At 41.6% G+C, this 24,311-nt stretch overlaps 1 protein-coding gene across 2 annotated transcripts in view; it reads right to left on the minus strand.

The window, feature by feature from the left end:
- EXOC4 (exocyst complex component 4) overlaps positions 1-24,311 on the minus strand; it is a 725,477-nt gene that overhangs the window by 200,195 nt on the left and 500,971 nt on the right. For both annotated transcript variants that reach the window (XM_032304527.1, XM_032304528.1), the window contains exon 11: positions 10,902-11,121. In XM_032304527.1, the coding sequence (XP_032160418.1) occupies positions 10,902-11,121 (220 nt within the window). The remainder of the gene's footprint in view (positions 1-10,901; positions 11,122-24,311) is intronic.

The raw sequence follows: 24,311 nt of genomic DNA on the forward strand, positions 1-24,311 counted from the left end.
GAAACTCTGTCTTGCCTTCTGAGTGGGCTCCTAGATCCCCGCCTTGGACGGCCTCTCTGACCCCAGACTTGCTACCCTCTGATCCCATCTGTGAACTGCCAGAGCCCACCGCCGCTTATCAGCTCATCCCCCCCTTAGGCAAGATCAGACAGGAGCCAATGAACCCCTTCACGAGAGCCTTTCATGACTGCTTTTCCTCCCACTTTAAACGTAACCGGTTCCGCTCAAAGTTTAAGGCTTTCTTAAGAGTTTTGTGACCCCTGTTGACCCGCGTTCTCACTCCCCATTCATCCCCTCACCCAGGCGGTCTAACCTCACTGTCTCATGAACATACCTTTTGTGTCTCTACTTCCGTTACAGTCCCCGTTCGGGTTCCTTTCTCCTCCATCCTCGTCGCTATTTCTACACAGCCTGCGATGCCCAGTTCAGGACCCACAGCTCACCTAACGTCTCTTGATTTCTCTAGCCCTCAGGGCTCTCAACTCGCAGACCACAGCCTTCTGGAACACTGCGCTCAGTGGTAGTTACAAGCTCTCCCCCATGGCTGCCGGGTCCGCAGGTATGAGGAATTTCGATTCCCTGACTAACCAGAAGCCCCCATGAAATGGGGTCCCCCGTGAATTGGGGTCCCCTAGTGATGGCATCAAGCAGGTGTTTAATCAAGATTTATCATTTAGTGTTATCTACAATTTCAACAGTAGAAATTACTCAACTGCATGTCCCAGTTGAGGGATCCGATTTTTACTAGCTCGCCTTACAGTGTCTAAAGGAACATGAACGAATGCACGTTGGTGGGTACGACAGGATGCTCGAAGAGCCAGGCGGGAACAATGGTTTTATTTGCATAGTTACTCTTGAAGGGTCAATGAACTTTCAAGATCAGATACTCTGCTTTCTCCCTCCTCATTTTCTCCCTAGAACAGCTTCGAGCCAGAGCTGCAACATTCAGACAGGGCAAAAATGACTTTGGAGAAGAACATCAAGTCCCCAAAAGCAGCAGTTCCGTCTGCGCTCCTCTGCCTCCTACCAGTAATCTTGCCAGAACAGTGATTGTGCTGCTCCCAAGAATGATAACTACCATTTGCTTGGGCTGTTGAGCCAGCCTTTTCTCTCCTGGTATCTCTTGATGAGATGTTCTTCCTCTTCTCTAGCATTTAAGGAAAAGACGTACATCAGAAGACGCCTTTGTTAGCAAGTAAAGTGAAATATACATCGGGCCGAGGATCTGAGCCACAGAGTGTTAATGTAGGTCAGTCCCTGTCAGCAGACCTGTCCTAAGTCATTACCTTCTCTCTTGCTTATCCACCAGGAGTGGGCAGAGGGAAGATCAAAGCAGACAGCAGCCAGTCAATGTCTCCAATGCCCCAGATGAACCCTGTTTCATAGAACAGCCCAAGTGACAACTGAGACAGCCAGCCGTGGGCCTACCTTGACTTAGAAAATAAATTCAGAATCATCATTTAAGACCCAGGGCTTATCCCTAGGTGGATGTCACTCTGAAACAGGCTTGTGCTCATACAAGGTTCTTAGAACCAAGCAAAGCTGGTAAACAAGTGTCACCAACTGTAATTACGCTCGCATTCAGCGGTCCCTCGTGACTTCTCTACCCACGTGGGCAAAGCCTTCGAGCTCGCTTTTTTTAAACTGACCTCATAACCCAGATATAATAAATTCTTGAAAAGTTGCATCTAAATTAAAAGCTGTTCCAAACACATTATGAGGGATGATAGATTGTTGAAGAAAACATTTGTAATTATAACTGACTCGTAAAAATAAACTTGGAAATCATTAATAATTCTTATACCATGCATAGGGCTGTTTGCAAAGATTCTCTACATACATACAAAAAAAAAATCTTCATTTTGAGCTGCTCTGGGTGCACACGTGTGCGTTCTCGCTCCGTCTCTATTTCCCCCCTCTCCTTGCTTTGCTGGAAGCTATTTTTAGAAGTCTAGTTAAGGAGGAACTTTCTAAGAAAACCATCTGATCCAGAGATAAGACTATAAAGATATTTGTAAAAACTCAAGTTGACCACATTGCGTGTCTGTTGTCTGCAAATAAAAATCACCTCCTGTTGCTCACTTCAGTCTTTTTTCATCAATAGTTATGACGACAAATTCCCCTGTAGTATCATATCAACAATGGCGGTACCTACAGATTACTCAAGCCTAAGCCGGTCCATTCACTGTTCTCTGACACTATTTAAAGGAAAGCCTTTAGAAACAGAGTACTTTCAGAAATTGAACAAAGCGATGACTTTCCCACTTAATTTATTTCTCTTTATGGTCAGATTTTTCTAAGATATTAAAAACCTGTGAATGACACCACAGTTAAAGTGCTTAGGGAACGACTGGGAATTCACTTCGGAGATGGCTGAAGAATTAAAAATGACCGGGTCTGGTTAAGCTATGAAACAAATACAGCATAAAGTGTTAAATGCAGAATTTGGACAGTGAATGTGGGGGTGTTGACCACACAGTTTTTTCAGCCTTTTTAGGAATTTAAAATATTCATGGTACACTGTGGAAAAAATATTGCCAGGTTCTTACACCGGCTGTCTAATCATGCATTTGGGAAATCACACTTTTGGGAAAAACTCGTGAAGCTTTTCACTTAATAGGAAACCTATTTCATTCCTGTAGGTTTTTTCTTAACACCATTCCCTTTAATTGCCAACGGATTTTTCTGAAGGCAGTGATCAGGTGTGAGTGTGGACCAATAACAGGAAATTATGAACCACCAAGTCAAAACAGAGAGCCGTTCCCAGAGCTCTGCTGAATTCATGAACCCGTACAGACTTTTCACCCTGGCGTTGTGCGGTAGCTTGAACATCCTCCGTGCTTAACAGATGAGGGTAGGGAGGTGGTGCCAGGGAAGAGAAGTGGCTTGGGCTTGTCTAAGGTCACTGAGCTGACAAGGACACTAGAACCACATTTTAGATGCTTTTCCCACATGCCATGATAAAATTTACATTAGTTATGTTCCCGGATGGCGATGAAGCATCACAACAAAAATTCTAAAAACAGAATTCATTAAACTAGTAACAGAATTAATGCTATAAAACTAATACAGATACGACAATTTGAAGACACAAATGAACGTTCTAAGATTCTGTAAGTCCCCATTAGTCATGAAGGATTTCATTTGCTCAGCTGTCTCAGAAGCGAACAGGTTGAGTGCTGAAAGCCACAGTGACAACATAAACAGCCAAAGACAAGAATAAAGGCATCTTCTTCTCTACCTTCTTGGCTAAAGCCTGATGCAGCTACTAGTGGTTGGTTATTTGAGGTCCCCACTTGTCATAAAGAGACCAAATAATATTGCAAATGAATAAGATTGCAAGAGTAAAATCCCAAGAAAATTGACACTACAAACTATGGTAAATTAGTATTTTTTCAGTCGAGACAGACACTGAAGAATCAGATTAGATCCTGATGCATTTTGGTTCTAAGGCTTATTTTAACACAGTGGGGCCATCAGCACTGCCTCTCAGAGCATACACGGGGGGAAAAATCAATTGATCAGCTCTCTTTTCAACTTAATGATGTTTGTGACGACTTCCAGCAGATCTTAAATGGGACTAATCTATTTACGCTAATAAAAGCTGAATCTATTCCATACCACAGAGTGGGAGGTAACAACTGGCCGTGATGCAAATACCACTCAGAGCAGCATTCTTCGTATTAACATAATTTGATACTATGAAGATGCTATGCTCTTGCTTCTGGCTACACTTCCTTGGGAGACCAGCAAGAGGTTATCTTGGCTTTGGGCATCAGTGTAATTAGCTCTAGCAAGTCATTATACCATAGGCAGCTGTGACTAGCAGCCTTCGGAGAAACCCACTCGGAATGCCAGCCATCACACGGCCTACTGCGGACTGTCATTGGGAACTTTGCTGACACCAGAATCTAGAGAACCCCGGCCTGTTGTCTGAAAAACAATCCCTGCACACTGCTTCCTGGCAGAGGGTTTTCAAGGAACATATAGCAAATTAAATATACTGCATTCCATATAACTTGCTTCCAATGATCGGCTATAGTGGGTTGAACAGTGAACCCCCCAAATTCTACATAGAACCTCAGAATGGGATCTTCCTTGAAAAGAGGGTCTTTGCAGATGATATCATGGTAAGGATGGAGATGGGATCAGGCTGGATTAAGGGTGGGCACTAAATCCAATGAAGCTGTCCTTCTAAGACCCAGAAAAGGACACACGAAGACACAGGGAAGAAGGCCATGGCAGGATGGAGGCACAGATCAGAGTTATGCTGTTAGAAGCCAAGAAATGCCAGACCCACCAGAAGCTGGAAGAGGCAAGGGAAGGTCCTCCCCTAGGCCCTCAGGAGGGAATGTGGCCCCTGGCTTCCAGAACTGTGACGGGACACGTTACCGGCGCTTCAAGCCACCAAACTGAGGTCACTTGTTACGGTTGGTCTAGGAAACAGACACGCCAGCTTTTATGGCAATAAACACCACGTGCTACTTCGGCTGCTGAAAAACAACCAGTGGACCACGTCCAGGAAAAAGACAAGGAGGTTAAATAGTATCGCCACTCGCTGTCACGCTAGGGTTGGGGGAGGCAGGAAACGGAGGTTCCTGGGTGGGTGCTGGCGTACAAAGGACAGGAGCAGGGAAATACAAATTAGCGAGGAGGGGAGATGTGGGGGTTTCTGAAATCGAGACAGATGGCAGGGGTGGAGAAGTCAGCAGGTCAGAAGTCTGTAATGGCGAGAGCACATCACGCTACAATCCACACATATGTGACATGGGGAGGGAAGGAGCCACGTTTTACAAACAGGACTCCACCTAATCACTAGAAATAATTCCTGGGTTCTTAGGACACCTCTTTTATTATTCTTGTTTCATGGAGGAGGAAAAGTAGGTACAGAGAAATGAACAATTTGGTCCTGGCCCCCAAGTTATCAGATGAAATGGCTGTGATGTAAAATCATTTGTATCTGATTCCAAGGCTTATGTATCGAAGATGGTGCAAAGTATCAAAGCGAACTCTCCATCACAGGCCTCACTGAGTTCAAGAATGTCTCCACTGTAATTCTGTATACACTTCCTCTCAGGGCAATGATTGATCCTACAAAGTAGAAAGATCCAGACCAGTGGCCCTAGCCATCTAAGTATCTTTCAGGGCACTGATGCCCAGGCCCCACTCCTGACCAACCGAATCAAATCTCTGGGATCTGGGCAGACGCTGTTTTCCGAAAGCTCCCGGGTGATTCAAATGGGCACCGAGGCTGAGAACCACTGCCTGCTCCCACAGCTGCAGAAGAGACGGGTGTGGCGTTAGTGGGCAACTCTGGCCATGACACGTCTTGGAAGTAGTCTGACAAATCCTGGGGCAGTGAGGAAAATGAAAAAAAGGCTTTAAATGTTTCAAGAATGCCTGCATCCTGACTTGCACAGCTTCTGTGTTTTTCCTCCAATGATGTGGGAATTCGAGCCTAGGCATTAGGAAGTCTGCCTCTTCCTCTCATCCCTGCACGAGCCAGAAAATTGTAGGCTCATCCTGTGTTTGGAAAGAACTCCGTAAAAATCAGCAATGTGCTAGACTAGGAAGCAGCTTCTGCTGTCACTGCAAATATTGTTTTTACAATTTCTGGGCCTGTAGGAAACAAAGCTGGATAGCTTTGTGTGTGTGTGTGTGTTTTTTTTTTTTAGTGACTTCTTTTGTTCACTGCAATGCTAAGAGCCCACAGCTTAAATCCTATTTCCTAACCTCCAGCTGTGCATGGCGTTGTGATGGAGCGCAGTACTTCCAAAACTTCAGTCTCTATCCAAATTACCGGGGGTGGGCTGGCTGGTTAGAAGGAAGATTCCTGCAAGAACTTGCATTCCTCACTGGTTCAAGTGATGCAGATGCTGACAGCCCACGGACCGCTCCCTGGGTTGCGCTGGGGCAAAGGAGTGCTTCCCAAGCTCTAAACGTGCCTGGAAGTCACATGCCGATAGTGTACAAATGCAGAGCCTGACTCGGAGGACAGACTGCTCTCTATGGAGCACGGGTGTAGCCTATTCCATTGGGGGTGGGGGAGACAGCTTTCCAGTCGGATGCCCATTCAACAGTTTGACAGGTAAAAGACAAAACCCCTCACTCAGCATTAGCCTTCAAACCACCACCCCCCCTTTTTTTGGACAAAGACACTAAAGAAGAAATGAATTAAACGACCTCTCCCAGAACTGAGTGGGTGTTTCCCATGAAAACTGTGGAGACTCCTATAGATGCATAAAGTAACTGAAAGGATGTCCCTTTCAACAGACAGCTGCCATAGCTCCATGTCCAGAGTGCCAGGGTGCTCATTTCCTGTCTCCTAAGAGACTGTCTTAATTTGAATCAGGATGCTTCGCCTTGCAACAGGTGGAAGCCATTTTGAAAAAAAAAGGGCCAGGAGCGGAGGTGGGGGCTGTGGGGGGTGGGGGGTGGGGGATGGCAACAGAAGAACCAGAGAATAAGAACACGAGGTGTGCTCAGTTCTGCGTTCATGTGGATGCCATCAGAGGAATAGGAACGGTAACATTTTAATTTAAGGGTTGCCAACAATCTGAAACCCACAAGCACGAATCGTGGGGGGACGACATGCACACACATGTCCTTGCACTAAGGAAGGCCTCACTGAGTCATTCACTTTCCATCACTCAGCCATTCGTCCATGTATCAAATATTGAATTCCTCCTCTACAGCAGACACTTCTAGGAGCTGAGGACTCGGGACACAAGCCCCTGCCAAAATTATTCAAGCGACTTCATCTGTTGGAAAGTGCCTTGGGCACCAAGGTGAGATGATTGCTTCGGTGCTTCCACTCCTTTCTCTCTGAGGCAATATCACGGAGTAAGAGATGTAGGGCAGTGTGCCCCTAACTGTGGTGAGAGCCCAGCCCAGCCCCCCCCCACCCCATCTGTCATACATTGATACTTTTACAAAATACATCAGAAATTGATTAATAAAAAAATTTAAAACCACAAAGATATACAAAACACAAATTCCCCCTCCCCCCCTTTTTTGGTTAGTTTCAACAGGCAAATGTTAAATTCCTTTAAAAGGAGGGAGGGCATTTAATGCTTTCTCTCAAATTCTGTACCTCTCACAGCAGACTGGTAACAAATAGCTTGCAGACAAGCACACTCCTCGGGCTACATTTTCAGTAGAACTCATTTGGACACTGGACTCCAGGGTCAGGTTGCTTGAGTGTGAATTATAGTTCCAGTACTTGCTAGCTCTGTGACTGTGGGCATTTGATTTCATTTCGCAATTTTTCCATTTCCTCCCCATCATAAGACCACCACCCTCACAAAGCTGTTGCCGGTACACATAACCACAAGTCGACACGCAGCCAACGGTCAGAATTGCGTCTGGCTCGTAGTCCATGCTACCAAAAGTGTTAGCTGCTATCATTACTACTATCTACTACTAGGAATACAACTGTTACTATTATCACTATCTGTACGACGCGTGTACCATTTGGGGCCGACAGCGGCACAGCTGATTCACCTATAAGATGGTGTCTCTCATCTCCTTTCTATTCTCTTCCTTCCCTTCTGTGAGTTCTGTGCCTAGATGGTGAAATTACAGATTGGAAAGCACGTTATCACCCCCGGAAATGCCCCCTTGTAAGAGATTATCTATACTGCCCAGATGCCATTTCTGAGAGGTAAGGACAGACCCTCCTGGGGCCCCTGCATCCACGCATCACCAAACAGATGGAAGCAGCGCTGAGACAGCTGTCCTCCCGACCCCCCCACCACGGAGAACCCCATTGTGCTGATGCTGTGTGATGCTGGGAGCTGCCTTAGGGCAAAGGTGCAGTAGGAGACCCAATGGACAGTCTAGCAGCGGGAATGACTTCAAAGGACATTTTTTTAAACATCAAGTAATTGACTACTGTGCCCACCTGCATCTTTTACACGTATGTGAGTTTCTCCAAGCTCCCTTCTCAACAGTTGTTTTGGATTCTCAGCAGAAATTTTTGGGAATTGTTTATTTTTTTTTCTTCAGATTAGTCACCTACAATTAGCTGGGCATAAAAATGTTACAGTGACATTTAAGGAACACTGAAACTTGACCATGGAAAATTCTGTTTGAAAACAACTTACAAAGATTAAAAGGCAAGAGAATGTCTCAAGGTGCGAGAGGAAAATAACCATCTCATTACTTTTTCGATCTCATTACTCTGAGGATATTAAATTTATTGATATGGTCTAACTAATTTACATTCTCAGAAAATAAAATTTTTATGAATTAAGAAAGGGCAACAAAATAAATACGAAAGCAGGTGTTTGGGTTGTGACAACACATTTGGGGATTAATAAATCGAATGACTTTAAAGATTTACTTACTTACACAGAACTCTGTCTTGACTTGGTGAGGGAGAAGACAGGGGAAGTTGGAGTTCTCATCTATCCCTCAGAATGGGATAATCGATTGAGAAAACAAGAATCACAGTAACACTACGGCTGGTGACGAGGCTGGGAGTGACTTAATAAGATGCCAGTAGGCCGCCCTAAGGTGTCATTGAGCTGGCAAAGTGTGGCCCTGACATGGTCCAGATTATAGTCAACTAGTTCTGAGTTTTAAAGTGTTTTTGCTACTCAAGCTGAAAATGATCATGTACAACAAGTCGGCATCTTTAATATGCCGATATGCTCTGTAGTTCATTGTTGCCTTTGTTTTTTTCTTAGGAATTCAGTACACTAAGCATATTAAAGTTGCTCTGCACAGCAGGGAGCGTGACACTGCGGGGACAGAAATACTGAAAGTTTTTTCTGAATGAGAGGAAGTTAATGATAGGGTCAGACCAAAGCTAGATACAAAAAAGGTTTTGTCACTCTCTATTTCTGGTCTTCCCGTGCTGACTCTGTAGTTATTTCTAACTCTCAGAACTTATCCACTGTGTCTATCCAACCAACCATCCATCCATCCATCCATCTATCCATCTCTCCAAGCCTGTACACATTCCTTCAATAAATTATTTATTGAACACCTTCCTGCTGTCTGGTACTGTACTATGCTTTTGGAACTTACATTCTATTGGGAAAAGACAGATAATAAGTTAGGAAATCAATGAACTAATAAATATGGTGGTTGTGTAAAGATGAAAGAAGAATCAGTGTTCAAATAGTGACTGGGGAGATTTATTCAGGATCTGGAGAAAAAAAAGAGGATTCAAATGAGGAAACATTAATGCAGAGACAGAATTACAGAGGTATGGGCAGAATTGAAAGAAGCAATGAGGGATGGGTAAGGTACCCAGAGACTAGCAAGAGCAGAAAGCTCGTCAAGGGGCAAGAGGAAGAAATGGCGTTACCAGAGCCCGATCAGGGCTGGCGCTATGGAGCAGGTGTCACCTGGCAGCACGTCTGGAGGGATGTACGCACAGCCAGAACAGTGATCCAAAGTAGAGAGGAAGGAGATAAGAAACAGCCCTAATCTCTTTCTTCTCTTACCTCTCTGCCTGTCTGCCGCTGTTGGCAGAACCAGATTTTAAGCTACGTGGCAAGGGAACTTTGGTGAAACAGTCCAGGGAGTTCAGCTTCAGTGCTGGACTGGATTGGGGGGTCAGAGGGAGGGAAGAATGCAGAATAATCCTACTTAGGTAGGATAGTCAGGAAAAGCTGCCAGGGAGAGAGTGGGGTTGGCGGAGAGAGGGGATGCCATCTGAACGGAGTCCCAGAGAAGAAGGTCCCAGACACGCAAAGAGCCAGAGTTAGAGTAATCCAGTGGAGAGACCAGTGAGCGCATGCCTTTGCTGTTCTTCCTTCCCCGCACCCTGCACTCAGTACAGAACCCTCACAAGGAATGTATCTCACACAGAGCCAGATGATCCAAACAAACCCTTTCCTAGGTGTGATGCTATGACTCCAGTTCTGGGAGAGGCGAATGCCTCTACACCTGTTTCTCAACACCACAGAAGAGTTTGCCCATAAAAAAGAACACTTGTAACTAGAGCACTTGCCTATGAGAGGTCTAGGATTTATATTAACTCTAAGGTATAAAGAAGGCAAAACCAAGGAACACACATATAAAGGCAGGTAAGGGCAAGCAACTAAAGTAGAACTCTTTTCCATTTACACAACTTTTCTTTGAAGAGCTCAAGCCTTCCGTGCTTTGAGATAATATTGAATCATGCAACTTCTGTAAACCCATCATTCTCCCAAAGGAAGAAACACTATAAAGATACAATCACAGTATGTAATAATAGTTAATGTACCTATAAAATTTAAACTCATACTCATGTTCTTTTAGTTTTAGATTTACCTTCAAGTCACTGGCTAAAATGGATATAAAACAAATACCTCAAGCCTATATATCCAAGTATCTACTAAAAATTGCTTCATTTCTGTTGCCTGGAAACCATTTCTTTATATAATCAAAGTAAAATTTTCAGTATTAATGAGCTCTTGAATTAAATGATCTGACTTCTGAAGGCCAGTTTGCTGGGAGGTTCAAATTCACTGTGAGCTGGCTGAGTTCTTAACAGTAAGTCTGCCCTGCAATGGTACTACAAGGGTTTCCTTATTGGTAGTTGAGGTTCGGCACAATAACTTCCTTCCCTGACATCCTTCATACGCCTGGTACAGTCGCCAGTGGAAAAAGAATCCCCTTCAGGGACAAGTTCCGCGCAAATAATGAGGAGTTGCCTGCATGTCAATGAGACTCACCACCTTCCATATGCAAAGCCAACCACTTTTTTCTTCAAGATCTGAAGGAATTTCCATTATCTCTACGTTTGCTCTAAATTTCCCCAGTGCCGGTTTAATTTATTTCTTCTTGTTTCGTCTCTGATGAATATGGAAACAGATGGTAATTCTCTTTCTTTCTGTAATTTGTGTCTCTTGCCAAGTTAATGAAAACCGCTGACAAAAACAGTTAAGGTCAAAGTGTATTCTTACCTGTAGGAGAGGCCGCTGCACCCCCATCACCTTCATGGTGTCTGCATTAGCTAGGATCTTCAAGGGGTCAGATGTTTTGGTGACACCTTCAATCTCCTTGTTGATCTCTGCCAAGACCTGATTGAGGAAGATGTTTTTGATGTACATGGTGAGAAAGTCTCGAAGAGGGCACTGTTTGGTTGGGCCAAGTCCCAGGGCATGCTCGATCTCTTGAATAAATCTGGAGGACAACAGAAGAAAACAGTTGTTAAATGTATCAGAAGAATACTTCTGGAAATATCACAAAACACATACGGGTATTTCTAGCTTTGGCCTCTCTTTCCATGGATAGGTGAGGGGAGATTCCCAGAATTCTTATTTCTTTCTGATTTTATTTTATTTATTTTATTTCTTTCTTATTTTATTCTGATTTATTTATTTAATAAATCACTTTATTATTTGTTTCAATATTAGTTGTTTTGCTTTCCTAAGTTATTTCACTAATTGAATAAAAATAGGACAAAACAGAAAACACAACTTCTAAACTCAGGGGTAAAAAAAGGGAGACATCAAAAGATATTTGTATTAATTCAATAAGGCAATAAGAATATAAGAAGCGAGGAGAGGCATGATGAACAGTAAACAAACTAAAGGGCAAATTTAAAAGCACACCCCCAAATACTGCGTATTTCTCCCTGAGATCTTTATATGTATAGAAAGAATGTTCCAAAAAGGGGAAGACTTGCATTTCCCTGAAGATTAGTGATATTGAGCATCTTTTCATGTGTGTGTTGGTCATCTTTTTTTTTTTTTAAGATTTTATTTATTTATTTGACAGACAGAGATCACAAGCAGGCAGAGAGAGAGGAAGGGAAGCAGGCTCCCTGCCGAGCAGAGAACCCCATGCAGGGCTCAATCCCAGAACTCTGGGATCATGACCTGAGCCGAAGGCAGAGGCTTAACCCACTGAGCCACCCAGGTGCCCCAGTCATCTGTATATCTTTATAGAAATGTTTATTAAGGTCTTCTGCCCATTTTATAGGTTTGTTTGTTTGTTTTGGTACTGAGTTATAGAAGTTCTTTATATATTTTGGATACTAACCCTTCATTGGATATGTCCCTTGCAAACATCTCCCATTCAGCAGGATGTGTGTTTTCTTAATGGTTTCCTTTGCTATGCAAAAGCTTTTTATTTTGATATAACCCCAACAGTTTGGTTTTGCTTTTGTTTCCCTTGCCTCAGCAGACATATCTAGAAAAATGTTGCTATGGCCAATGTCAGAGAAATTACTGCATTCTCTTCTAGGATTTTTACGGTTTCAGGGCTCACAAATAGGTCTTTAATCCATTTTGAGTTTATTTTTGTGTATGGTATTAGAAAGAGTCCAGTTTCATTCTTTTACATGAAACCACAAGGAGATAATCACCTTACACCTGTTAGAATGACTAGAATCAAGAAGAAAAGAAACAATAAGTGTTGGCAAAGACGTGAAGAAAAAGGAACACTTGTTTACTGCTGGTGGGAATGTAAACTGTACAGTCACTCGGGAAAACAGTGTGGAGTTTCCTCACAAAATTCAAAATAGTGATGCCATATGATCAGTAATGCCCCTCCTGGGTATTTACCCAGGGAAAACGAAAACACTAACTCAAAAATATATACGCACCCCTATGTTTATTGCAGCATTATTTGTAACAATGAAGACATGGAAGCAGCCCAAGTGTCCATCAATAGATGAATGGTTAAAGAAAATGTGGTATATATATATGCAAGGGAATATTTTAAAAAGATTTTATCTATTTATTTGAGAGAGAACGTGAGGGGAGCATAACCAGGGTGGGAGGGGCTGGGTAGAGGCAGAAGAAGGCTCCCTGCTCAGCAGGGTTCAATCCCAGAACCCCAAGATTATGACTTGAGCCGAAGACAGATGCTTGACCAATTAAGCCCACCAGACACACACACACACACACACACACAATGGAATATTACACAGCCTTTAAAGGAGAATGAGATCATGCCATGTGAGACAACACGCATGGACCTAGAAGGTATTACGCGGAGTGAAATAAGTCAGACTGAGAATGACAAATACCATATGATCTGCTCATAAATGGAATCTTAAAAAGATGAGTAAATAAACAGAAAGCAGAATCGGGACTGTAAATACAGAAAACAAGCTGATAGTTGCGGCAGTGGGGGAAGTGGTGGGAGGCAGGCAACCGGGGGGAGATGCAAAATAAGCCAAGGGAGAGGGAAATATAGGCCTCCAGTTATGGAATGAGTAAGTCACAGGAATAAAAAGCAGAGTGTAAGGAATACAGTCAGTGATATCGTAATAGTGATATAATGGCACAGATGGTAGCTACTCTTGCATGAGCACAGTCTAATATATAAACTTGTCAAATGGCTAAGCTGTATATCTGAAACTAATGCAACATTTGTGACAACTATACCCAAATTAAAAAAAAAAAAAAAGAAAGGGTGGAGGGGAGAGAGATGATGATAAATTGGGAGGTAAAGAAAGAGAACAGAAAGGAAGGTGGGGAAAAAGGAGAATTTCAACCTTATTTGTAATGATCTGTTTCCTTTATCGGGAACACTTAAAGCATAGGGAACAGAATGTTAGGAACTGTCCAAACTCACAGATGAGGACACAGATGTTTGTTACATTCTTCTTTGTACTTTTTCTTCCTGCTTTATGTGGTTTTGCTATGCACAGATTTAAGTTACTGCCTCTTAGTTACACCAGTCCCCTTGAAACAAGGTTTAAATTCCAGTTACTACATATGTTAACTGTGAGTAAAGGCAATGGCATAAGATGAAAACTTTGCTGCTACTTCTCCAGTCCAGAAATTATGTAAATAACTGAAGTTCAGCACGATCAGCGGATCAATCATGTCACTTCTTTCAGAGTCTGACAGTGATTGATAACTGCACATCTGTTACTCGGTTCATGTTCAGGCAGCAAAGCGTGTAGTTGTGTTGTCTCCCTGACTCCCAGTGATAAGCCCACATGGCATTTTGCAAAAATGGATAATTAAAAGAGGGAACTGGCCAAAAGGGATAGAAATACAGACAAAAACAAACTAACAGTGATAACACTGGGAGTGAAATTTGAATGGAATGTAAGTGGATTTATAGAAGAAACAGCTGAGAATGTTGACATGCCCCCCTTTAAGAGGCAAACCCAGTCAGAGAGAAGGTGAACTTATCTACCTCACCAAGGAAAGTCTTTGTGGCGAAAGGGATGAAGGCATCCCAGGGGAAGTGAGGGAGCCCAAATTGTACCCTAAGGGAACACTTGAAGATGTTTCATAAAACTGAAAAGCAAAGAATAAAATGCTGGCAGATCCAGACCTAAGGCAAGTATGACATTTCACCAATACCTAGAAAAGATGCTTGCTGTGTATTGTAAAGTACATGACAAAAAGAAGGCAGGAAGCACTGGTCAAACTACACTGACCAAGATTTTAACAAAATGCTTTATTTCCTAACGTTTCTAATGTCACAGAGTGCTAAGTACATATTAGTTTTCTAAGTTTTCCATTTTTTGACGTATTTATAATGGACAGCAAGGGAGTTTTTCAAGTTTTGGCAAAAAGTTTCTGAAGTCAAGAAACAATTGTGGTTATCCCCAGTGATTAACATTGTTTTGCACAGTGACTTTTACTTTTCCACAATGCTAAGCAAAGTATGGACTGTGTTGTATTTTAAATTTTCTTTGAAAAAAAAAAGGAGAATGAAAATGAAATGAAATCAAGTCAAATGGAATAAAGACAAAAACTAAATGATTAACTGGGAAGATATATTTGCAACTTCTATCACAGATGATTTAGGAAAAAACTCAAACAATTTAGTCAAAAAAATGATTAAAGAACAAGAAAAGATAATTTACAGTAAAAGGAATACAATGGCCATTAAACATGAGAACAAATTCTTAACTTTGTTCCCAATGAAAAAAATGAAAAGTAAACTATACTGAGATGTCATTTTTTATATCCACGCATTGAGCAGATTCCAAAAACTTGAAAAGCATAGTCTTTTGGCGTATGTGTGGGAAGAGGCATTCTCATGCATTGTCGATGGGAATGAGAAATGGTAGGACCCTTATGAAGAGCAAGTCGGCATCATCATTCAAAATTACAAATGCATTTCCTTTTGACCCAGAAACCCCACTTGTGGGAAATTCTTCTGACAACTGTAGCTAAATATGATTACACAGATCAGTGTAGCATTGTTTTTTTTACAGCAAAAGACAAAACAACTAAAAAAAAAAATCCATCATGTAGGGATTAATCAAAGCAACTGTAGTGTTATCTATACATTGGAATACTGTGCCAACCTCAACCCTCAAATGCAGAAGCTTTCAACGCACCATGAATAGATCTCCACGACAAATTGTTCAGCGAGAAAAGTGAGTTGCAGATCAATGTGTTATTTGGTAGTACTCTGCATACTAGTCTTTCTGTAGAAGTTATGCATCCTCATTTGTTTCTTATCTTTCCTTTTTTTTTTTTTTTTAAGATTTTACTTATTTATTTGACAGACAGAGATCACAAGAAGGCAGAGAGGCAGGCAGAGGAGAGTGGGGAAGCAGGCTCCCTGACGAGCAGAGAACCCGATGTGGGGCTTGATCCCTGGACCCTGGGATCATGACCAGAGCCGAAGGAAGAGGCTTTAACCCACTGAGCCACCCAGGTGCCCTTGTTTATTTTCTTATAAAGACAGCCTGGGAAGACCCCCACACACAAAAAAACCTAATCAAAGGGAGTTCCCGCAGGAAGCAGGGATGAGGTGGGGTCTGGAAGAGAAGTGGGAGTTAGACTTTTCAATTACAACTTTAACGCGATCATCTTCGATTTTTTTTAAAGGTCAAATTGGCTTTATTCAACAATTTATGAATCAGACAGTATCCCAGCTAGCAAACAGAAAAGAGCTCTTAGAATCATGGCATTTTTAAAGACTGTGAATATAACAGCTACTCAAATAACATTAAATTAGAAAACATAATTACCTATACATACCAAAGAATGTATTTCATAAACTGCTTTCTAATTAGAGCACATTTAAAGTTTGGTGTATAAATGTTCTTTAAGTTTAGCTGTTTGACCTAATAAAGAGTTTCCTTTACTTAATAAATAAATACATCATGTTTAATCTTGCATATCAGCAGTTAACATTCCATTAACCTTTGGGTGTGTGTGTGTGTGTGTGTGTGTGTGTGCGCGCATGCACCTGGGGGGATGGAGGGAAGGGAGGGTTTATACGTACAGTATTATCACAATGACAAAGTAAGCCAAACAATGGAGGAAAGAAAGCAGACATTGAAAAGCCAAGAGAAACCTCAATGAGGTTTCTTAATTGACTTTATCCACAAGGAAAGGGAGTAAAGGCATGACCACCACACAAGATATAATAAATCTTTAAGAAGGGAGTGAGCGGAAGAAGGTGGGGAAAAATGACAAACTACATGTGGAGAGTTAACCATATTTAAAAATCCCCAAATCCCACATCCTGCAACTTTGACCCCTTCTGACTCTTCTAACCCTCATAGAAATTTCCCCGACCCCAGGTGTATCTTTTCCCTGTGGTCTGCCTCTAAAAGAAAACCACTGTTTTAAATTTGCTTATGAGTAACCACACCAAAGACCTTTTCATTTTATAATTTTCTAGTATTATGGGACTCAATCATCAGAATGCCTCCTAACTCTTTTCAGAAAGAGTTTTCTGAGGACTTCCTACATTTTCAAAATCATTATCATTTGTTAAAGACATATTTTGACTAGTTAACCTGCTCCTAAACAGTGGCAGAAGGCTCTAAATTATCCATATTTTCCTTTCTTTTCTAGTCCTTTGTTTGCCTTTGGTGTTCCCAAAATATGAAACAGCGCTGAGCAGCGCCGGTGGAGGGGGGCGGGGCTCCCATCCCTTTCCGCGGCGTGACTTCTTCCCAAGACAAATCTCTTATTCCCGATAGCACGCGCATTAGTCTAGAAGGACACATCCAGGTTGATGTTGTCATCTCTAACTCAAGGGGACCCAGGCAACATGTGCCCAAATCCGCATTCGGACCTGTGCACGCCCCCTCACTGTGCAGAAAATGTGAACCGTGCACGAGAGAAGGAAAGAAAGAAAGAACATGGCTGTCTGATCAGCCCGTTTTTATTCTCATTAAAAAGGGGGAGCAAATATATGAAATGGGCAAATGGCTCTTTCTTGGGCAAGAAGGACACAGAAGACAGACTCTCCTAAACAGCCAGAAGGTAAATGAGACTTGCGGTTACTGCAGAGAGGAGGAACCGAGGGGAGTGGAAAGGCCACAGAACGCTTAGAGTGGGTATTCCTGAGGCTGAATCGTGACTCCACAGTGTTGGGTGGGTTATCTAGCCTCTCTTGACCTTTCTGCTATATTGTGTAAATGGATCTGAGTACACAGATGATTGTTTTGATGATTCAAGGAGGAAAATGAAAGTTAAGAACTCAGCACAGAGGTGGGAACATAGGAAATGCTGGGTAAATCGTAGTGACTATTACTGTGATTACTATCAGGATATTAACCTCAGTGAGGCTGGAGAGTAGAGGTAAGTGGAACATATTTTATGATTTTTTTTCACCTTCCTCCTACCTTTTCCTGTTTGCCCATAACTGGCAATTTGGACCACTAGATTAATACCCTATTTCAGGAACAAATTGATAGAGGGAAGACCAAAGCCCCAGGTGGCTGGGGTCAAGTGTAAATTATTCACTTCTATATCCTCAGAGCTTAGTACTACGTACTCTATGGCTAGCACATAGTAGGCTCTCAGGAAATATTTGGTAAAGGGAGTAGTCAATAAAATTAACAGGTCTTTTAACTTCAACCTGTGGTTCCTGAAACTAAGGTACGACCTCTGTGACAAATACAGCCTTCCTCCCAAGAACTGGGACTAGAGGTCCAAATAAAATATTTAAAAAAGGAAGCACCTCAATGTTAACAGTTGCCTTTTACTGAAAGAACGTTCTTGAGTCCTTGACCATATACCCAGCATTGTTTTTTTACTTAGTACAAGATGGTTATTCACACGACTTTATATTCTGTTCTTTTGCAGAGTATTACAGACTTATTCCATCCCACTAATGAACACAAGATTATTCAACCAAACATCTATTAGGGAATATTAATGCTGCCCTATGGCTTTATTATAGATAACCTTAAAGGGAACATCTTCATTTTGTTACTGTTGAATTATTCCCCCAAGTTATCAGGAGTCACTCCTCATCATTTTTCATGGGCGACTCAACATTTTATTTCCCCCCCAGATTGCCACAACGTACTGCATGGCTCCTTTTACCTAGTTTAAGTACTTGAAAACTGATCTGTTGAATGGGAGATAGGAGAGAGAGTGTCAACGGTGTGGAGGCAAATCATCAAAAAGCTCAGTTTTTCCAACAATGCTCCTAATCAGCTCTGTGGAAGTAAGAAAGCACTGAATTTTTAACAGCAAAAAGATTCTCATTAGGAAAGAAAACACTTCACTTCAAAGTTAAGATGGAACCCTGTCAGAAGGGTATTATCTAATCTGGTGAAGTGCTTTCCCACTAGGGATTCCCAACCTGTGAAAGATGAGAAGGCAAACAAAGCCCAGGTACGCTGGTGTGTAGGGGAAGGAGGAGAAGGAGACCAAAGAAAAGAAGCTACGTGATGCCATATGTAGAGCATCTAATCACAGGATTTGGAGGACCCTTATTCAGATCAGCCTCCTAAACCCAAGGCTGTAAAGCAAGATAAACCAAAAAACACATGGAAGTAGACAGCAGACTCTCATGCACTTGGATGTCTAAAGCATGGATCTCATTTCCCAAATTCTAATATTGCTATTCGTAAATATTTAACCAAAGGTTTTGCTTTCAGAATGCCACCAACTAGGGGGCCTCCTAAAATATGTCCATAGTCAGGACCTGTATTTTAAACTTGTTCTTTCTTACAGCAAGTGTGTGGCCTTTGGAATGCATATGGAAGGACACTACCCATATGTGACCTGGTATTTTCAAAATTTTTATCTTGATTTGATTTCTATCCAGGGAAATTGTAAACTAATTAAAATTTCACTCAAGCTTCCCAAGCTCTGTGGATAGCCCACCCTCCTCACTGCAAATTCTGTTTCACTGTAAAGCTCCATTTCTTCCATTTTATCTCAGCCCAGAATTACGGCTGCCATGAGCTGGAAATACTCTTGAACATGAAGGGCCTATATTATATTTCAGAAGTTGCAATGCGAGCAATAATATTTTTTATCTGAATAAAAGTAGTTACTCTCAGTAAGTATGTATTCCTAACACACCTAGCAAGTTTTTTTAATTCTATGGAGAACATTAGCAGCAATGAAACAAGTTGATATGTACCTCCTGATAAGAAAGAGAACAGCACAGCATCACTTCTCTGATATTTTTGCCAAAAATGCATAACTTGAACCCAGTTAAGAGGAAACATCATCTTTCCATAAAATCAAAACACAAAATCAGAGGTGCCGATTTCAGAAAATTCATATTCCTCTGGCTTTTAGAGCACAGGAAATTCAGTCATGTCTCTCTCATGAACTGTATGTTAGTTTATCGCTCATTACATTTTTAGTATATACATTTGTATATACTCTGTATCATACAAGATACAATACATTTATTCTTTTCACCTTGATACTTCCTAACTTTGCTGTATATTATCACATATATGTCCCGGTATTTTCAGCTGTGTAACGCACATAAAACATTCGTCTGAAAGGCTTGAGGGCTTTTCTCCTGATCCCACATACTGGAACCAGTAGAAATGTGTAGAGGGACTTCTCCCTCTGACCACCTACATTCTTCGGCTTCTCTCAGAATTATTGGTTCTACTAGTGTACCTTCCAAGCTAGACTCTCTGCAGAGTTGCACTACGACGCTCTGACTCTTCTTCCACTACAAAATAGCTTTAAAGCTATTTAAAAAAAATCTGAGCTGTCTTCTTCCCTTCATTTTAGTCCCAGGTGTCTATGTAAAAAGTTGCACATTGCAGGTCTGCAGAAGCTCTGCTAAGCTAGTCAAGAATACTCAAAGGTAAGTCCCCACAGTACCATGCTTCTGGCTCAATACTTCACTGTCACATTTCATCACACCACATGATGCAGATATTTATAAATGCAAACATTAAAAACTTAGTTAGCAATCAACAGTGAGGCACGGTTCATGACAGTGACATGGGATGAGTTACTTGTGCCTTCAAAGCCCAGAATTTGGAACTTGAATTTTTTGCACCTTTGATTTTGTGTCTTGGTTTTATGGCACCAATGCAAACAAAAGCATTAACAACAACCCTATCGCATGAATAACACAGGCATTACAAAGAGGGAAAAAAAAAAAAACAACACTACAGATCCCCCCAAACCCAATCTGGTAAATATACAGAATCTTGGGACACACAGAGAATGGAACACTGAGGGCCAACCCCCACCAATAACAGAGGCCTGTGTACCGATGACACTGTTCTGCACTGGACTCTAATTGAAGAGTAGACTTTTACGAGACCACAGTAGACTCAAAATCCCTGCCATGCATGATTTGTATGAAAAAGAGCAGTGGATAACCCGTAATGAAACCCATTCCCAGGCATGAGCCTATCCTTGCACAAACAACTGTACCCGAATGGATAGAGTACTGAGGTAAATGGGCCTTTGGAATCCAACCCAAGTGAGGCCATGCAAAAGGCTGGAAACAGCTCAGTGCACACAAAGAAGCTGCCTGGCAAGATTGGCTCCTTTAGGACATATTTCTTACATGCTCACTTATTCTCCGATGTGACATTTAAAGCACAGAGCAAACTAAAACAACTTGGGGGGTGGGGGAGAGAAAAAGAAAGAAAAGTTGCACAGGAATTGATCAGAGATATATTCAACTTCCTTGGATTATCTGACTCAAAAAAAAGATCATTTGGCAATGATTTACAAGAGACTCATTCAGAAACAGCAGCAACAGGCATATTTTAGACCATAAATCAGTGGTACATGAAAACTGAAGAAAAATCCATAAAGGTTAATGCACTTTGGAGCGCATTTGCCTCTTAATTCATGGGAGTAAGTCATCGGCACATCAGGAAGAAACTCCCCAACAGTCTGTAATTGTTCACGCTGAGTGTAACTACTGTCTGTGCCTTTTGTATATAAAGATTTTCTGGGTAAAAGTGCGAAATAAGCTCATCATGGCAGAGCCCAATCATGTCCTCAGCCCATACCCCTAGGAGACAATCTGCTGAACTAATGAAATAAAAAGGGATTTGGGTGCTCTTATTTGTAATGAGTAAAATTCACGCCTAGCACTATGGGGGGGGGAAGGTAAAAATCTTTTACATTAAGTAAAGGGAGAAAAGCAAATTATCTACAAAATTTGAATTCCACAGGCTTGTAAACAAATTTAACTTTTAAAAAATCTTACTGTGAGTACACGCAAGTGATTTGTGACTGCATTTAAGTGTTCCCTCCAGACTGAAAAGCACTTTAGGTAAAATGAAGTAAGCCTCCTTAAAATGACAGCTGTTTAAATTTTTTGGGCATATAATTTGGAAATTGAAGTAATTCAAACTCTAACCCTTAATATCAAGCAATCTTCTTTTTTAATGAAAAAAATGCATATAAATACATTAATAACGGCTACTGATCTAAAACTCCGAGGCAAAATGATAATCATGCTTTTCCAATCGGCCTGGAATTCTGTTTTTAATCCCTTCTCCTTATTTGTAGTCAAGAAACTTCTCCTTTGTGTGTGTGTATATATATATATTTACAAAAGAGAAGGCTGTCTGAAAAATTTTCAAGAAAAATAGCAACTTATTATAAAATGTCTATCATGTCACCTGGAAACTTACATGTAATGTATTAAACATGTTATATTTTAGGGGTTCCATACCAGTTTGGCCTTAGATATTCTAATGCAAGACACAGGGGAATCTGGTGAATCTGCTAGCTGTTGCTGTCAGTAGGAGCTCTATTAATAATTGCTTACATCCATTCAGTTCTTACCACGTCCTGATTGAAGAGCTTTATATGGATTCTTTTAAGCAATTCTCACAATAACTCTATGAGGTCTGCACTATTGCTGTCTGCATTTTACATACAATGAAACTGAGTAAGTAAAAAAAAATATTATTAGCTGACAGCTACATTGTGCTTACAACAGGCCCGAACTGTTTGAAGCAACCACCATGACTTGCTTCACTTATTCCTTACAAACGCTATGAAGAGTACTTTTGTAACTGCTATTTGGAAGAAGAAATGAAGGCATAGAAAGATTAAAGACTTTCCCAAGGTCATACAGCTACTAAGTGATGGGGCCAAAATTTGAATTGGGGTGGTTTAGCTCCAGAGGCCAGGCTGGACTTAACCTCCACTCTATACAATGCACTCTTCTAACACCACTGCCTCCCAAGTGTCACCCTTAGAGTTAGGAGTCTTGAAGGGAGCTGATGAGGGGAAAGCAATGAACACAGGTCCCTGTGAAAAGCCCTAGAATGTACGAATACGGTAGAAGCTTGTGTGGACTGAGAGAGCCTTGGTGCTGGTAAATGCAAATATTTGGACATACATACCAAGACCAAATAATTCCTCTTAAAAACAGTGAGTCTTATCTCCAGCCCTGACTTCCTCCCCTAAGATCCTGATCTGTATTTTTAATCTGTTAACTACTTCAACTGGATGTCCTTTTGACAATTCAAACTATCTCTAAAATGGAACTCTTCATAGCTGCCCTCCCACTATGACTTCATTTCTCTCCCTCTATGTTCTCTATTTTTGTACTATCCTTGTTCTAGTTACCCTGTGCAAACTTAATCACCTTCCACCTCTTCCTCTCTCGTTTTTAGCCTTGCGACTCAGGAAAGCAGCTTAGAGACTTAGAGGCGTTCTCTTTCCATGATCTCTTATGGTCATGCATTTATTCATACATTCATTTCTTCCTTTTTTAAAGCAAGTGTTTGTGGGGTGCGTATCTTAGGTCAGGTAGTGTTTAGGTTCTAAAGCATCCCCCATGAGAGTCATGGCCCAGGGACTGTCACTGCCACAGCTAGGATAGGAAAGGACACATCTCAATTAGTTTTGTGTTGGCTCCTGGACAGACATTCCTGTGCCTCCATTTGTAACATCCAGCACCACAATTCAGGCTTTTATTAGATTAGATGACGTAGATGGATGGACAGAACTTAATATAAGGCAATTTCTTTCCCGGGCCTCCTAAAACAATCTCCCAACTGGTGTCTTCCATTTTTAGTCCCTTCTTCGGCCAACTGATCTAATGGAGTCTCACTAAGGTACAGAGTATCTAACTGCTTGCAGCTTCGTCAGTGTGGCCTACTCCCTCTTGGCCCCAGGTCTTTGCCCATGCTGGTCCATCTGCTAGAACATGTTCTTCTCTGTCCTCTCCCCCCACAGTCCCCTGACCTACAGCCACTAGCTTAAGTACTCCTTCTTCCAAGAGGCCTTGTCCCTTGAGTGTATGCTAAATGCCCTTTCACTTTGCCCCCAGAGGACCATAAGTCCCCAGAATATTCCTGCTGAGGTGTCTGTATTCTAAACATCTTGAAGAGGGGACTGTGTCTTGTTTATTGCAGTCCGTGTTTCGTACCCAAGTCCAATGTATTTGCACTTCTCTTCACCAGCAAACTTTGCTCTCTGTGTATTCTTTGCATGGAAAAAAAAAAAAAGAAAGAAAGAAATCCCATGTCTTTTCTCATGATGTCTATGTGGCCTACTTTCAGTGCAATCCATTTTCTAAACTGTGGTATATAAGCTAGAGTGGAGGCTTGAGAAGCTGTCATTTTCGCTACAACCTTCCTTCAAGGGCCAATTTGAAGCTCACTCACTGATAAAGTTTTCCCTGATCTCTTTATTATTATTATTTTTTAAAGTAATCTCTATGCCCAGTGTGGGGCTTGACCTCACAATCCCGAGATCAAGAGCTGCACACTCTACTGACTGAGCCAGCTAGGCCCTCCCCCACCCTCAATCTCTCTCAGCTGCTTTATTAATTTGAAATAGTTTACTTCATTACATAGTATTAGCTCCTTTCTCCCTATTTATTTTCTCTCTCCTGTTAAAATTAAGCTCCTTCAGAGTAGCAACTGTACTTTGTACCTTTTTGAATCTTACCTGAAGCACTTAACCCTATGTCAAATACAGTGGACACAGTTAATGTTTTAAGAAATGGTGATATTATGTTTCTAACACAACTTACTTAGGCTTTATCTTGAAAGGTCAGTGTTGGTTTTTTTTTTTTTTTAAAGATTTTATTTATTTTGAGGGAGAGAGAAAAGAGTATGAGTGTGGGGTCGGGGCAGAGAGAGAGAGAGGGAATCTCAAGCTGTCTCCACACTGAGTGTAGAGCCTGACATGGCACTTGATCTCACGACTGTGAGATCATGACCTGAGTTG

The sequence above is a fragment of the Mustela erminea genome, chromosome 11 (assembly GCF_009829155.1).
Source record: "Mustela erminea isolate mMusErm1 chromosome 11, mMusErm1.Pri, whole genome shotgun sequence".
NCBI classification, from domain to species: domain Eukaryota; kingdom Metazoa; phylum Chordata; class Mammalia; order Carnivora; family Mustelidae; genus Mustela; species Mustela erminea.